We start from the raw sequence: 18,219 nt of genomic DNA on the forward strand, positions 1-18,219 counted from the left end.
TATGCACTGCATACCCACTTTTTCACTACTCCTACCAAATATTGGGTACTTTTTGAACGACCCTTTATAACTAAATTCACTTAATGTTGAATTAAATGCTCATTTCAATACATAATATATAATTAATTGACATAGATCCTCCATTCAAAAACTACTGGGACACGCTACGAAAGAATGAAGAATTCCCTGATGCATCTTTATATTCTCAAATCTACAAAATCGAAAAATATCGATATAATGGATATTTTGAATTGAAGCTTGAGTATTCTGTAGGAGGGCCACGAAGCATTCCATACAACCCAAAAAGGATTGTTTGGCGTCAAACTTCAAATCCCTTTGTTCCGCAAGGAGGCTTGAATGAAGTCAGAGATTTTGAAATTATGGAAAACACATTTGGTAAGGATTTTCTGGGTTTAGTGCCGGATAACAGGAATGAGAATGGATTTACTTTGGCTCATGGGTTTAATGATTCGAGTATGTATAAATTCGTTTTATTTGCAAAATCTGATGGCTTGCTTTGGTTGCTATTCTAGGATCTTTTCATATTGGACTCTGGAAAAATACTTTAGGTATAAATATAGGAGCTCTTGTAACGGAACTTTTTGTACATCATCCCGAGAGTAAGAAAGTTATTTAACATATTGATATTTGAATATTTCTTTCTTTGTTTAATCCGTAAATACTCTATACAATTACAATAGCCAAAAGATAGCAAATAATCAAGGATAACCCACTTGAATACAAATATCTAGGCATTTAATCGATACCCTAGAATGTTCCATTTTTTTAGTATTATAAAGGAAAACAATTCCTTAAAGAACATCCAAATGATAAGAATAATCTCCATCCTAAAACAATATATAACTATATTTTATTTATGCAAAACAAATAGAACTAGACTATTTTCGTATAAAAATATCTAATTTAAGTTCATTAGAGTAGAGTGGACTCCGTCTTTGGAAAGGAAGTACCAGGATCAAAGCAATAAAAACATCCATTTACGATAATTTGATAACTTTAATATTTGAACAGAGTGTTGAAATGCACCTCTTGGCATTCTGAGATTCATTATATTTTTTCCAATGCAAGATGTCCCTTTTTATGATACGTCAATGTATAATATGTAATTTCCCCTCATGACGTATGATCTAATTTATGGAGGCTGCGTAACAAATTAGAAAGTAATATTCAATGCTCCTAGGAGACAAAAAAATGCCCCTTAGAATACTACTTTGTACAAATAATTATCACGTGATCAAATAGTGCCACCATATTTTTTAGCTTTACTCTATCCTTGGAGTTCAAATTATTTCCCCTCTTCTTTTTAGCGCAATTTATTATGAATTAATTATAAGGAATTCAATATAATTATAGCAAACTAAAGAATATATATTATCTGCTAGATGGTGTGATAGTCTGTTGTTTAAAAAAAATGGTGCATGCTGAGAAACATTTTCAATTAACATGTTAAAGAAGTTACTTTTTTGGGTTAATCTATTTATTAAATGAATTAAGACTTATTAGTCAATTGTTTTTATTCAATTCTATATTTTATTTCATAAATATTATATAAGTTAATAGAAAAATATCCTTATGCCTTGGTTGACTGTTGATTCTCTATTGAACATATTTTACATTTATCCATAGGAGTGGTAGACCAATGCCTTGGATATAACTTTGGAGAGCCATGTATGTTCCCATTTTTCGAAGGAAATAAAAAGTATGCCTCTTGCTCCAATAATGGTACAAGTGGTCCGTATTGCCAGATAAATATAAATGAGGTTGACTTTTGTCGTCCAGAATGTTCCTCTGGTTCTGGTAGGCTTAAAACTTACAACTTTAGGGTGACTAAACTTTCTCTTTTTCATGGACATGTCCTATTTTTACATCCTGTACAGAGTGTTTTCTCTTATAAATTCATTAAATATCCAACTAATATTTCTAATAGGTCCAACCTTTTTCTAGCATTCCCCAGTCCTACGATCAATTCCTTGGTACTTGCTCGGACTGAAAAAAAGAGGGATAGATAGACGAAAAATTTATTCAAGACCTTACTATGAATCAATGCCCTTGTTATGAATCACTATTCAGCATTGCAGCTATTGATGAAACTTCAACATCTGAAATGGCGTTGTACAAAGACTTTGTCCGTACAGAAACGTTTTCTGAAGAAATATATGAGTAGTAGAATTTTACAATGCCTTTCATGCGTAATTAAATCGTATAATCTGATTGTACATGTTGTAACTTGTATATGCAAATTGTTCAAATTAAGAGGATGAATTAATTTTACCACGCCCAATGCGCTTATAACTTCATCTTTAATGATATGATTACTATTCCCATCATGATTCTTAACTAGCTAGAATGACGAAGATTTCTTCCTCGTTTGGAGTTTTTGAATCTGAATAAAATAAATAAAAGCCCAATAAAGATTAGTCCTGTTACTGAAAAAAATAAATAATCAGGACTGTTGTCTTTATAATTAGGTTTTAGAAATATCCAATACTTATGATGAGCTGGAGATACTCCATACGATCTTTGGCTAGCGTTTAAATCCTGAGACTTGTACGTGGATGTACAAATATGCATTTGTGTTATCTTTTCGGGAGGTTTCTCTTTCACTTTTTTTTTCTATTTTTCCTTTCGGAAATGAAAAAAGGAACACACAAATGATAAACAAGAATGAAAGCTAATCAGTAATTTATTTGTAAATTTTACAAATGTCAAAAAGTTTGAACCTCCTTCCCGCAAAATGAAACGCCACTTAACAGACCATGTCTCTTCTTGATGGGAAATTCAAGTATGGTCTCCCTAATTTATAAGTTTTTTCATGGTTTCTATTCACTTAAGGCTGATATATGTTGTTTATTTGTAGGTAAAAACTTCGACAAAATCGGTAAGTAAAACTCTATTAGTTCGATCCAAGCTTTGATTAATTCAATCCATTTAATAATTCAATGTTGGGATTAGCAAATTTTCATTTTTCTCACTCGGATAAATGCTTCTATCATGTCACTACGCTCCCTCAAATTTCACCTGACCAAACTTGCAAATCCATGGATGCCCATTTACCCCGAATGAAAACAAAGTCTCAAATGGATGTCATCGTTTCAAGTAAGGCAATCAAATAGGGATGTATCGGTTCCAAAATGTTGACCAATCTTAAGGACGTATCCGAATAGGATACAAAAGCTGTCATTTAGAAATTGACTTAACTAAATGATGTCATCATAAAATACCATTTTTGCCACAAAGTTTATTAGCATAATGAATTCTTTTGATAATGCCTATATTAAAAATAACTGCAAACTATTATCTGATATGAAAGATACTTGCATTTGTCTTAAAGAATTCAACCGTTAAACTAAGGTACTTAACTATAATATTTGTGAAAATCATGTCTTTCAGAGGACACTTTAACATTTAAGATTTTATCATGAAACGATTTGCGCGTCGAGCTTTTTTATACGCTTACAACCTTGATTGTTAAAAGAGAAATATATAAATTTGAAAACAAAACAAAAAAAAAACATATACTAGCTTGTCTTCTGTATTTTTCTTGTAGCAAACAGTTAAGTATCATATACATTGAATCAATGAATTTAACAATATAAGAATCAGTGACAAGATATGAAATAACAAGAATTCTAAACAAAGGTCCTTGATTTATTTACATCAATATGGTATTACTCTTTTTAGTTCATAAACGTAGATTCAGGGGGGGGGGCAATTATATAATAGTGACGTCATTGTCACCCAATTTAAAATTTTTATTATATAAAAATTACACTTAGTCAAAAAAAGTGAAAGTGTGTCGCCTTGGGCTCTAAGATTCCTGTCCAATGTAGATGAGTCAACTCATGAAAACACTGAAAGTATTAAAGGCTCCTCTGTCCAAAATGCAACACTTTTTGAAAATTACAAAAATTGTTATATTTAAAAAAAAATCATCATCAAATTTGGAAAGTTTAATGATTTACATTTTCAATTAATATAGCCGTCTTTTGCCTTAATGACCAGTTCCAGCCTAATGTGGAACTAACTTTGCACATAATTTCTTTACAAAGCTTTGGTCTAGGGTGGCTCAAGTAGGGCTGATAGCGGCCTTCATGTCTCTGATAAAAAGGACCGATACAATCTCACAGAATAACATGTATTAGGGTGTCAAACTCTTAAATTTTTATGTGTATTGCAGATTCCCTTCTGCAACAAATTACATTAGATTTAATAAAGGATCCACGTTCTTGTAGCAATGCGTCAAATTGTATACTTCGTTGGAGAGATAATGACACATTTATAAATTTTGGGAATATTCCGATGGAGATTGACTTTTCCGTGAAGGAGAAAAACTGCTTTTTCTATGATGTAGCCGGACATCAAATATTGAACGAAGTCTGTGAGAACCATTTTCGAATAATTATGTGCCAAAAGGATTGTTCTGTGGGTAAATTTACTCGAAATGATTTATTATAATAATAGGTCAATAAATACTCAATACAAAACATGGAACACCTAATCTTTGTTTCTTGCTTTTTGGACAAAATAAGGGCTATTTTTTTTTTTGAGTAGAAGAGTTATAGAGTGAGGAAGGAATTGAATTAAAACAATCCTGTAATGTGGGGGTACCCAACGTTTTCTGTGCCATGGCCGGGCTTCAGTATTCATTTATCTATCTTACCTATTCTTCACAGAATGGTATTATTTAATAACGTGAGTACTTCTGACATTTAAACAAAAGAGAAGGATAAATTCCCAGCTATTTTTTTACTTCATTCTGACAATACCCAATACTTCAGAGACATATTTATGTTAATTATTGGCTTTCTATTCAAATTTGTAGGATGAATTGAGATACTCAACATTTATAACTATAGATTAAAATTTTTATTTCTATTTTGCTTTTGCCTTGACAAGACACATATTATACAAATAACTTTTTTCTTGTAGACTCTAAATTATTCATTAATTGATAATAATAATATACAAAACATGTAGATAATTTAAAATGCTTCCCTTTTTCATCGTTAATCCTTGGAATAAATAATCAAATAAGAACAGACAAAAATATTATTTGAAACCTTGACAATAAATTTCTGAATTTATGTAGAAGTTGAAGCAAGGAAGGATAGACACAAGATATTATAACTGGATGAAAGTCTTGGTATTGGAGATTACAAATATGAAGAAATAAAAAAATAAAGAGTAATTAATGTCTTAAGGAATTAAAATACTTTTTTCGGTTGATCTATTTAGCTTATGTCATCAGAACAATATTTGAAAAATAAATTTATTTTGACTCCTTTGGACATTCTTCAAACAATTGTTTTAATTCAATTCTATTATACACGAATAGAAAAAAAGTAGCCTTAAGTTGGTTAAAAAAAAAAGAAAAAAGAATACCCGTTCCCTAAATAAAGTATTCCAAAATGAGTAAGTCAACTTAATCATTTTTGCAGAGTCAGAATCCGATGAAGAAGCTAACTCAACTCATTGGCACTTAATTTTTTCACAAAATGTTGTTTCAAAGAAAAAATTTAAAAACGAGGATGACATATTAAAGATCAATGAGGGCATAGACCTCTTTTCTATTTTACATCAATTCGAGTCTTTCAGGTATTATTATGGGTTTAGACTCAAAATACTTTATCCAGAGAGCTTCAAATACATTGAATGGTATCAAGAGTCAACAATATTATCATCAATGCCAACAGTTGATGGATTTGGATTAATACGAACAAATATACCCGGTAAGTAAGGAGGAGACACATATTAATTATCAGTGATTAAAAAAATATGATAATGGCTCCAACCCCAAAAGGTTTTTTTTTTATATTTCCCAAAGTTGTTATCATTATTCTTTTATTCTTGAAGAGTAAAAAGTAATCATTAGAGTAACTTTGAGGATTTGATCTGAAGTTTTAGTGTAAGTCCTGGTTGAACTCGGAATAGAATTGATGAGCCACATTCGAGTAATTCCAGCATATATCATTGCTAGATACGAAGTGAAGTTTGTGTTTCTTTCCTTCATCTTGTAGCTTCTTGCAGCTGATTTAATGAAATGTCATGACAGCTTAGCTACTCTTCTCCCAAACATTCTTCAAATTGTCAGTTTTTTTTTAGCATACTGGCAGATTATATATCTTTATTTCTAAAGGTGGGGTAAAGTAAATATACTCTAAGAAAGAGGCGAGATTCTAAAATATGTTCCCTTATTCATATGACTTTGAGCAAAAAAATGACTAGATTTGGAACATACTGGGTGTACCTATTTATTTTGTAAAAAAAATAATTAAATTGTGCATCATTTGGAGGGCTCTAACGCTCTTATAAGTTTTGTAAAAATATGAGTCTTCACGGATTTAAACCATATGTTTCAAATTATAAAAATAAATGAATTTTAAGAGTTATTTTATAATTAAAACAAGAATGGGCACTCGGTAGAGTGCAAAATCTCCACCTATATTTATTTATCGGGTTGACCTTGACCTCTCAAAATGTAATGGCCTCTTACTGTGACCTTATGAAAGCATATGCAAATAATGCCTAGATTAGAATTAATACGCAAGACTTGCATTGTTTTCTGAAAGAGGATTACTGCCATTCTCACGGATGATGGTATCAGAGTTGAATAAATATATACCAGACATCCTTTGAAATAATTTGTTATTGTCATTTTTTTAATATGAATATTGTTAGAAAAATAAAAAAATAGTTTAAAAATTGTTACCTGTGTAAATTTCAAGTTTCTTCCTGGTATTTGGAGAATTAGAGAATAATAAAACTGTAATATTTATCTACAAAGATCCCATCCCTAACAATAACGCGAGTAAAAAAAAATGCTCATACTCAATTGGACAATTTTATACTTATCAATGTGATATTTTTATCTCTCCATTAATATGTCTACTGCCTCTTTCCTTAGAGTCTCTCAGTGTAAGGAACAGTGGCTAGGGTGACGGATAAATGTGAAGGGTTTTTTCCCTTTTTAAATTTGAATTCAATATCGAGTTTTGTTTTTACATAAAATAATTTCGAACCCCTGTTTTTTCTTTGTCAAAGTGACATCACGGCGTTACCTCGATACTACAAAAATACCCTATGGGTGTATTTTTTTGCCCCCTTTCAATTCCCTCATCTCACTTGATCCTTCATGGCTATTTCATAATTGATTATTTATGATAAATAAACGAATTGATAAGTTATACTTAATATATTTATGCTCAGTTTCCAAACAGGCAAGAATAAAATTTCTTGTTGATCTCTTCTGTTATACTTGTGTGGGGTGTAGGAATTTCCAGTATATGTAAAACACCGGGATAAATCCGGAAAGAACGGGATTTCAGGAGGAGACAAAACCTAGTTTTTCCTATATATTAACTATAGCAATTCCTCTCATACCACAATTGAATGTGGTTTTTTGTTGAAAATTCACTCAAAATCCGGGATGGATTATAACTTGACTTGAATTTTCATTAAAACAAAATTCTTATGAGTGTAAAATTTTTATATCCATTGAAAAATTGAAGTGATCATAATATAATTTACTCAAAAAATCGATTTAGGTCGAGTAATTCTCTCAACTCTTTGCTTTTGAGACCAACTCTAGTCTCGAGTTTTTTTTTTTTTTAAGCTCAAGTTTCGAGTCCAACCCCCTGCTTATTTCTTTGAGAAATAACCTAATAATTTTATACTTTTCGTAGATAGTGCATTTTTTATGGGTATCCATAAACAGCCATCTCTAAATAGATGTCTCTTCTCTCAATATTCAAATGTTGATTCATCAAAATGGTTCGAATTTGGATGTACGGCCAATGTTTCGGAGTTGAATGGACCTCATAAGAAAGCCAAACATATAGAATTGTTTGCATATCTTCCAGGTAATTTTAGTTTAATCTCTTGACTTCAACAATTAATTGTGCATGAATTACTTTTTAGATAACTATTTTCAATTAAAACCATACTCATTGTCAGTATCAACTTTAGTTCCCGGAAATACCAAGTAGATTAAAAAAATAATGACATATGCAAATTATACAAACTGACCCTAAATACTGTAAAATTAAAACTAATAGATTTAATAGCTATAGGGATAAAAAAATATTGAAAAGGATCTCCTCTTACAGAAATTACAAGCTTGATTCTGTTAGACTATCTAGCATGGATCACCTCTGTGATTGCGTGAGGCGTTCAGTGCATCCAAATTTGAATGGTCTTCTTAGAATCTCTGTCCTCTAAAATAGACCAGATTTCAAGATCAATCAAATTAAAATCTGGACTGAATGGAGATCAAATTTATCGACTCCATAAGCCATAGAGATAAGTCAAGCACCATCTCAGTGTCGCGTTATATTGAACGTGTGAGTGGAAGCACCATCTTGTTGAATTGTCTAAGCCTCTTTTCTGAAGAGTCGAAATGGGCCCATGGTAGGATACCTTTCTCTAAGATGATGCTCATTTACTCAATGCTGTACAAATTGACCCCGAAATGCAAATAGGTAGGAGCCGTCTTACCAGAACTGCTGATGGCATCCAATACCACCATTTACCCTATTTTTTTTTAATTTTTTTTTGCTTTTGGTAGATCCATTTTTGACAAAAGCTGATCATTTTGTCTTTTAAATTTAATATTAACGGGAAAAACTTTATCATTGCTAAAAGCAATACTGGGAGACGTGCCAGACTTTAAAAAAACTGAGGAGTTTCTTATTTTGGTTCTTTTCTCTCTCTCGTAAATGAAGGATCACCAAAAAAAATATTTTAAGCAAACTTTGTTGACAATTGATCAATTCTAATTTATCATGCAATATTTCTTATAATGATATCTCTAAACTTCTTCATTTTTTTTAACAGTATTCAGGGTCCACTTTGTATATGTTGCTTTTATTATTATGAACATAAATGTTTATATATAATTATAGGGCTCTGGTGGACCTAGATCCTACATCGTCATACCTTTGGAACTTTACTGCACCTCTTTCTTTTATTTGTAGTAAGGTCTCAAACATTATAGGAGTAATGATTCAACATGATTTACTTTCAAGGTATATTGCAATTAGCAGAGTGGGATGACTTTTCACATTTTAGATTTCACCCCTAGACTGCATATTTATAAATCTTGGTGGATCTTTTTAAAAAAAAATAGATTTAAAAAAAATGTCTCATCTGCTTTCGATTAGACACCCCTTCTAAAGATATTTTACCGTTCTTGATTGATTGATTTAAAAAATAGAAAATACCATTATGATTGCCTGTTGTTATGAACCCATATTTAATACTCTTATTTAAGCCGTTTAACATGAAAATTACAGTTAAAATCTTCAAATTACATCGGTTTGGCCTTAGAGCCTTTTTTAAAAATCCAAGTTTAATTATAATTACAAACTAGAGCCATATTTCGAGATGAATGAACCATACATATAAAAATCAAAGTTAGTTACAACTTATGGAGTTGACACTTTTGCAAGGAAAAAAATAGGGAGGAGAAGGCGGTAAAGAAACAAATGGTACTACTGAATTAAGCTTTTAGTTTATATCAGCTGCGTGTTATATGATTAAGGGGGGGGGAATTAATTAATGCTATGAAGAGAAGAACCTTCTACATAAAAAAAGCTAAGCGTAGCAAAATTATCATTATTTAATTTAAACTCATATATTTATTTATACCTGAGATAGGCAAGAATGCTTATTTCAGAGGGGGAAGTAAACACCACGACGACTTATTAGAATAATGAAAAAAAGAAGAAGAAAGAACAAACGAAACAACCGTTTTTTTCTTTTTTAAACTTAATTTTTCCATCAGAAAATGTCAACTTTAACGCTAGGTACGAACACTAGAGTATTTGTAAAATAAACTATTAATTTAATGAAATAGGCTCTAAAGTCCAAACTGATATTTGTTGAAGGATTTAAAGATCATTTTCGTGTTTATGCCCTAGATAAAAATAATATAGATATGTGCGCTTAGAATCAGGGTATTCCAATATCTGAATTTTGTTACATACTGGACGGAATATTCTGTACAGTAAAGATCATTCTAATCTTTTTTCACTGTATTCCAACAGTTTAAAAAATTGATTTCATATTGGAATATGTAATATAATTTGGAATTTCAAAACATGTCTATCAATTTATTATTCTTTTATGGTGACGATCAAGTTTGGCTCATTTAAGTACAATTGGCCACACGCCCAAAGGGTTAATAAGAATAGTACTTCATCTTAGAAATTGAGGATAATTCTTCGAAGAATAACATGCTAGCTTGCTTTTGTGTTGACAGTCCACATTGTGCTCCCCTATTATTTTTGCAGCCCCCTAAAATGGGGCAGATATTCTTCCCGCCAACCGGTCATTCTATACTGCTTTTGATATTTCTATATAAGTTCATAATAATCAATTAGATCCCTTAGAAAAGTGATGAAATTTGGGTTCCTCATTCGAATAGGCCATGATCCAAATCCCTTCTCCGGCTGGAATTCTCTTTGTGCAGCATTCTTTAATGCTATAGTAGATGATATTATTTGGATCAATTGCAAGTTGCCCATTGAGGGAAAATACATACACTTATTCAAACATGGTGAAAAAGTATCTGTACAGGAAGTCTTCCCTTATGACTATAACAGTAATATATTCAATAAATAATTAGTGTTGGATTCGAGTATTACTCGAACTTAACCAAAACTCGACAATTTCTGAAAATTACTCAAACTACTTCGAAAAATTAGTTGAACATGGAAAGATGAAGGGGTAGTAATGTAAATTCCGGGTATTTTTTGGCTGCCTCGTTCCTTTTAGAATTCTTAATCAAATTTTTATATCCTCAGCTGCTGTCATTATTATTCATCTCCCGAGGAGTGAACTTCCTTTCCTACTACATTCAATTATATTTCAAACTTGATTAAACCTTTGTTTGTGCTAATAAAAGAGGGAGAGAACCTTCAGAATTTGTAGGTGAATAATTATTGTAAGTCCTTGTTCGACTCAAAGTAGAATTGAGGAACCACATTGGTGTAATTCTTGTTTATTTCCTTCTTACATTTCAAAACATTTGTCTTGTCATGTTGATTTTTTTAATAAACGTGTCATTATAGACATGATTTTCATCACTATTAATAACTATACAATAAACATGGCAAGCTTAATTAGTTTAATTTATCCTTTGTTGTGATTATACCTAAAGATACAACTTCTTGAAATAATTTCCAATTATGTAAATAAATATTATTAATCTCCATTTTTGATGAGCATAGGCATTCTTTAATATAGGAGCGTCTGAAAGGGGTGGGCTGGAGGGGTTTGATCCCATCTCCAAAATCTAAGAATTTCTGTCGTTAACTTCCAAGAATTATCGCTTTGTTGGATAAATTTAAATGGCAAAACCATTAAAATAAATTTTGTTCACGTTTTCTTTTGTAAAAAAAAAAAGGTTTAAAATTTAAGCTTGACCTAAAAAAATTTACTACTCAAAAATAAAATTCTGTGAACGCCCCTGTGTTACTTTATACTTAAATCTTCCCTTCTCAAGAATAGGATAATAATGATAACAGCTTTAGAAAATAAAAAATATCATGTTATGGTTGTAACTATAAAAAATAACTCCTGCTTTCTAGGACATATTTTATACACCCCTTTATTTATATTTATGTATTAAGACGTTTTAAGCCTTTAGGAACCATTTGAATTGGACGCAGAAATCGTCTTTTATAACTTTCTCTTATCTAAATGACCTCATCATAGATGTCAGCTAGTTATGTCATCATACATCAATTATCAAAGATCCAATATTAATAGAAATAATTTATATTTTAGTTAAACCAATGCCATCAGTGATTAAAAACAGTACTAATTTTAAATCACCCTCTATAAGAAGGTAACATTTTCAAAAATATCATGGTAAAGTACCACTGTCTACCAGTTGAATTAGTTTAGTTAAGCTTTAATTATCTTTTAATAGATATACCTTCAATAGGGTATGAACAAACTAAAAAAAGAAATATCATCTGCAAGTTGGTATGACAGTCTATAGATTATTGTTTAAACTAGCTGATTAGAAATAATGCCGTATGCTGAAAAGAATTTTCACAGTGCCCTCTATGATAGTAACATACACTTAATTTTTTTATTAAATAACATTATTATTCAGGGAGTTGTATTATTTTACTACATGACGGCGCCACTTTCGATAACTTTATTTACAAAATATATAAATAAACTGTGCTCACACTTTATTGACTACCTCAATAAGGCAGTTGTCTTATTGAGATGGTCAAACACACTTCATTGCTGAATTTTAGCAATTAAATAATTTTTTTTCTTTACTTGAACTCGACTCGATATTCAATTTCTCGAACTCGATAGTTATAACTCGAATTCAACACTAACAATTATATATATCATTATTGAATTATTATTACCATTCAAACTTTTTTTCATGAATGCAGTTGATAAAATAGTTCACAAAGTTATTTTGAATCAAGCTTTATCAAAAAGGAATCTTGTGTCTAAAAACAATCCTCCCATTCAATTTAAGGATCCCTCCGTTATTAATGTGATTTTGGATGATACATATGAAGTTCTTGCATTGGAAGTGATTGGCAAATCGGGAATCAATGATATATCAGTCCATATAGACTCTTTTTTAAGTTATAAATTCAATAAGAAAAGTTATGATTTTATAACTTGTCTAGCAAGTACTGCTACAGCTGGGTCGGTTACATTCATTTGTCCTCCCCAATCTTACGGAAGGGTCATATCATTTCAGATCAAGACAAAATCTGTCAAAATATCAAGAATAGTTTTTTACTTAAGGACATTTATGGGTAAGAATATTAGTTTATGACGTTTTTCATGTTGGATGAAGCATGTAAATACACCGACAATTCCGCTCAAAACAATTCATTTATTACAACGTTTATGAATGGTCTATTCGCGGAATTGTTGGTGTACCATGTATGTTAAATCTCTAATTAACTCAAAAAATCTCATTAGAAAATCCTTTAAATCATTTGAAAAATGATAATGAGATCCTATTCAATGGAGTAACGAATGAGAGAGGAGTTAATATCAAGCAAGGATTTGAAATTGAAACAGATTCTTCTTGGGGGCCGATTAAGTACATCTACATTAGAACATCTGACACCACACAAAATATCCAAATTGGAATAAGTTCCCAAGTCTGGTGTGAAAAAACAGAGAGCAATTCAACTTTAGTCATACAAGTTATCTGTATCAACCCCAGTCCTGGGAACTCTGTGATGTTTGCGGATGAATTGAAGGATGTTAAAGAAGTCGAACTCATTTTTGGAGATGTCTCTGATATAACGCGTGGAAAATATTCATTTCATAACGTCTATTATACTCAAAATACAAGGAAGTCCTTTATAACTGGTTCTCAATCAATGAACATCGATCTTCATTCATATCATACTCAAATTAGAAAAATAGTTTTGCATAAGGCCTTAAAGGAATCTGTTTTTAATGTCAGTATCTCTCAAGCAAAGCTATTTTCAGACCAAAAGACAAAGAATTGTCTCGTTTCAAAGCCTAATTCCAATGTATTTTATTGTGATTCAAAAATGAAATCGCAAATGATTTATATAACTACTCAAAATCCACAAAGTTTAATGGGAGATATTTTTTTAACGGGTGTTGAGGTTCATGTTGAACAGCCAAGTTTAGTTACACCACTCGAAAGAGACTGTTGGTCCCTCTATAATATGAACTTTAGACAAGCTCATATATTTCCCATTGATCCTTCTGGACAGAGGAATTATCGTCAAATGATTGATGTGAAATGCAATGGAGCTGGTTGGACACTCATACTCCAAAGGATCTATGGATCAGGGCAGGTATATTTATCAATACACAATAAACAGAGAGAGGGACTTGGAATTGAGTCCATATTTCAAAGACTCAAATTGACCCCACAATCAAAAACTTGTGACTTGACTTGAAAGCTAAGACTTACGACTCAACTAGGACTCAAGAAATCTATTTTACATTAAAATACTATTGGCACTATATTACAACTTTAAATATTTGGCTTATGTTCTAACATTTCTTTTGAAATATTTCAAGACTTTTGAGAAAAGACTTTAGTCTTGACTTGGAGTTGCTGCATGGGGCTTTTTTCCTATCTGTTACCAAATTTAAATGTTTCGTTATCTTTAATATTATTTCAAAATTATTGAACAAAGGTATTTGAAACCAAGAATCGAGTTAATTACATAAATGGATTTGGATTGAGGACAGGGGAGCACTGGATTGGTTTAGCGAATGTTCATTTGCTCTCTGAGCACTATAATGGTTTAGAACTTCGAATAGAAATAATTGACATGGATGATAATTTGCATATTATTCAATATGACTCATTTTCTGTTGGGGTTTCCCCTGGATACAAATTAAATATCAATGGATTCTTTAGTAGAACAAACACACATGATTCTTTCTCAACTCAAAATGGAAATGATTTTTTTAATAACAACACCATTGGATGGTAAGTAAAAAAAAAAAAAAGATCAAACAACGTCTTGAGCTATCCTTCTTACTAGGACTGGAGACGAAAACAATGTCAACTTTTTTGGCGTACACAAGAGAGGGCCTATTTATGAAAATAACATTGATACACAACCCTTAATTTGGAAGACTATTCCAGCTCTTATTAAAAAAGCTCAACTATGGGTATTACCAAAAGGATCTATCCCCGATGAAGCTCCTTCCAAAGCAGTTCCTATACCTCTTCCTTTAATGGACTCTTATATGTAAGAATATAAGTGAAGAAGCAGATCAATTCAGATCCTATAACACGATTTGATCTTCATTAAACATCGAAATCTTTCCTCAAAAAAAAAACACCTGAAAAAAAAAAGGACCAAAATTAGTTGCCTGTTAGCTAATTCTTCCAAACTCGCGATTATTATTTACACATAGCTCATTCGAATTCAACCAATCAACGTACAGAACACTCATAATCGTTCAGAGTTGTAGAATAATTTACAGCTAACCAAAAATACAGTCTGAATATTCATATTAGTGGTATAACGCTGTGTACGGTTTTATTTCATTAAAAGAAAAAAAAACTATTTATTTTGTTCTCGGCCGTTGATTTTTCACCTTCTTTTCTCCTTATCAGTGCTCTGAAAAAAATTGATTTGTTGAATTCGAATGAGCTCCTGTTCTTATGTTTTATCACGATTTAAGGACAATAATTATAAAATAATACTTCCAAGGTTGATAAGACTTTGGCTAACTACGAACTAATTTTGGGCCTTCTTCTGTTTCCTTCTATTCTTCACTGAGATCATAGCAAAATAAAAATATAGAGGTGAGAAGGTATGCAAAAGACTGTTCCATTGCCTTCAGCTGTTAACTTTAGTATTCTGAATGGAAAACATTTAATCGAAATAGCTATAAATTTAATATGCTGATTTTGCTCATTCGGATTTTAGCATAATATTTGATAGTAGACCAAACACAGCAGCTGTATAAAACTTCTCAAGATCATAATATTTATTCTCTGTCTGGCTAACCAAACCAAGTAGCTAAGTAAAAGTCCTTGTTATCTCTATATTTTCCTTTCTCTGCAGTGGAGCCTTATTGAAAATGGCCGCTTACAGCGACTGCATAGGTTGCAGTGGGCAAAGGCCATGTACACTGCCTGATATACACATTTCGATGTCAAAAATTGATGTAATATATTTTCTTTTATTTCAGTGGAATGTGCAATGCAGACTCATTGTCTGACAACAGATCCACTTCCATTCATCCAAACGTTTGTGGAGATATGAATTGCTCAAGTAATGTAGACATTGACTATTAATTTTCAGAGCACTTATGAGTTTACAAAATTACAGTTGCATATTGTTTTGATCCTCCTTTGCCACCTGATGACACTCATTGGATTCCCCAAAGCAATGCACTCAGTACACGGATAAATGATGTATACAATTTGATATTTCAATTTTTTGTGCATTTGAAAACTTGACAGATAAACTTCTTTAACAGAGCTTTACTTATGTATGCCCCTATGAGGCAGTAAATGGGTCAATACAAAATCAAGTCAGTATTCCCTGTCTTCCTAATGGTAAATTTGATGAAAGCATGGTATTTCCTAATTGCAGCACTAGTAAGTAAATTGTAAAATATTGATGCTGTTAAAGCAAAGTATTTCTAGGAGAATGTCCACCATTGATACCGAATCCTTATGGATATCAAATTACTCTATATGAATTCAAACTCTCTTTCAAAGATAAGTGCATTGCTCTTCATGAATTCATAAAGTCTTATATATATCAAATAAAGTGGTTGGAATCAAACATCGATAAAGGAAGAAGTAATCTAGTAGTTTCTACATATCAACTCACAGCTGAGAAGAAAGTGAAGGATGGGTATTATCTTGCGCTTGGATTCAATTACCCAGTAAACTCAATTACATTTGAATCGGTAATTAATATTTGAGTATAGCTTTTTCTTTAAAAATAGGTTAGTAAACTCAGGGATGCTACAAGGAAATTTCTTTAGAAGAGAGTCTTAGGGGTTTTCATAAAACTTTGACTATTTTGAGATAATTTTTTTTAAATGACCTTTTTACAAATTTTAATTAATGATATAAGCTGTGATAAAACACGAGGGCTGTGGACTCGTTAAACTCTTAGGGTGAGTCCAAGTTGAACTTGAAGACCAAGTACCGAGTCTAACAGGAAGTTCAAGTATGGCTCCCGGATTTGGCAAGTTACACACTTTGATAGATATTTCAATCCGTCTATCAATCTTGATGAACACTGCGACAAAAATATCAAAAAACAATCTCATACTCTGCAAATTGGTTCCCAAACAAAAGTATTGGAGTAATAGAAACTTGAGTAAAATAGTTTTGTTTTTCATAAGAATGGAAGGTAACATTATCTTCAAAACTAAACATTTTCGTTTAGAGTATGTATATTTACAAGTACAATATAAGAAGTAACAACTAACAAGTATTTACATAACCCAGTTTGCTCTTAAGAAAAGAATTGTACTCAGAAGATCCTATTTCATTGATGCCCTCTGGTCACTTAAAATGAATTTTATAGGGCAGAACAATTCTTCGACACTGACTTGTGACGATGATATTGACACTAATGTGTACGCAAAGGCACAAATTTCCCGACGAATTTGTGGAAGGATCTTTGTGTATGGCGTCGAAGGCTGTTTTTCCTTAGAGTCGAGGTCCATTATCGTCATTGATAATGATTTATACACAGTACACTTTCCAAAAAATGTAGCTGCGTAAATAAAAATATACTTTTTAGTTTATAACTGACGCAGAGCTTAATAAATTCTTATACTTAATAATACAAAATAGACAAAAGGACTCCGTACTCGCACTAAAACCTAGACAAACCCGAGTTTACAGCCCTGCGAAACTCAATCATAATTTTGACTACATACTTTTATTTTTTGAGAAAAAATTATGTCTCAAAGAATTTAATTTTGTCTTGTTTCGTTACATTTCGAACCGTTTTAGTGACATTATAGATTAAAAAAACAAAGCTAAAATATTCCTAAGCGAATACACAGCGTCTATTCATAGCTGACAAAATTAACAGGGAGTATGTTTAACACACAATAATTTGTCAAATTTCAAAATATTTTGCCGAAAATAAATTTAAATTAATTTCTAAAAAAATAATATTACGTTTTTATTTCACAACATAACAAACGTCATCCAAAATATAATGTTTATATATATTTTGTCAAAAATGACATATTTTCTCCGTCAACACAAAAGCAAGCATGCATGATTTAAAAAAAAACTGAATTTGGATTAAATTTGTATTCTTTTAAGACTTATCGTCAATTTAGGTCAACAAATAATTTTTATTAACCTCTCAGAGGAGCTGCAAATTGTGCTTAAATTAGCCAAAATTGATCATTACGATAAATATAAATGAGAACTTGATAGATTTAAAAAAAAAGTAATATTTGGGTATCTCAAGTCTTACCACAAATTTATATAAGAACCCTATAATCGACTCCAATTTGTCTATAATATTTTGGGTTGTATGCATCCATTTTTCTTTATTTTTGTGCAATATTGTTCTTGAGTCAATGAGCCATATATGTTGTCAAATATTATTAAAGAAAGTTCATTCCAAAAATATTATTTCAAAAAATAAAGTCTTTTAAAATTTCTTCAGAAACAAAAAAAATAATATATCTGCTAATCATTCACTTCCCAAT

At 31.2% G+C, this 18,219-nt stretch overlaps 1 protein-coding gene across 1 annotated transcript in view; it reads left to right on the plus strand.

The window, feature by feature from the left end:
* The first annotated feature begins 2,663 nt into the window (after nucleotides 1-2,663).
* LOC139905786 (uncharacterized) overlaps nucleotides 2,664-18,219 on the plus strand; it is a 35,963-nt gene continuing 20,407 nt past the window's right edge. The window contains exons 1-16 of the mRNA XM_071889505.1: nucleotides 2,664-2,899; nucleotides 2,974-3,117; nucleotides 4,199-4,447; nucleotides 5,460-5,750; nucleotides 7,704-7,880; nucleotides 7,939-8,002; nucleotides 8,922-9,044; nucleotides 10,410-10,621; nucleotides 12,441-12,818; nucleotides 12,988-13,847; nucleotides 14,196-14,494; nucleotides 14,550-14,759; nucleotides 15,712-15,794; nucleotides 15,852-15,937; nucleotides 16,003-16,123; nucleotides 16,172-16,440. Of these exons, the coding sequence (XP_071745606.1) occupies nucleotides 2,791-2,899; nucleotides 2,974-3,117; nucleotides 4,199-4,447; nucleotides 5,460-5,750; nucleotides 7,704-7,880; nucleotides 7,939-8,002; nucleotides 8,922-9,044; nucleotides 10,410-10,621; nucleotides 12,441-12,818; nucleotides 12,988-13,847; nucleotides 14,196-14,494; nucleotides 14,550-14,759; nucleotides 15,712-15,794; nucleotides 15,852-15,937; nucleotides 16,003-16,123; nucleotides 16,172-16,440 (3,675 nt within the window). The 5' untranslated portion in view covers nucleotides 2,664-2,790. The remainder of the gene's footprint in view (nucleotides 2,900-2,973; nucleotides 3,118-4,198; nucleotides 4,448-5,459; nucleotides 5,751-7,703; nucleotides 7,881-7,938; nucleotides 8,003-8,921; nucleotides 9,045-10,409; nucleotides 10,622-12,440; nucleotides 12,819-12,987; nucleotides 13,848-14,195; nucleotides 14,495-14,549; nucleotides 14,760-15,711; nucleotides 15,795-15,851; nucleotides 15,938-16,002; nucleotides 16,124-16,171; nucleotides 16,441-18,219) is intronic.

Source organism: Lepeophtheirus salmonis, chromosome 6 (assembly GCF_016086655.4).
Source record: "Lepeophtheirus salmonis chromosome 6, UVic_Lsal_1.4, whole genome shotgun sequence".
NCBI lineage: Eukaryota > Metazoa > Arthropoda > Copepoda > Siphonostomatoida > Caligidae > Lepeophtheirus > Lepeophtheirus salmonis.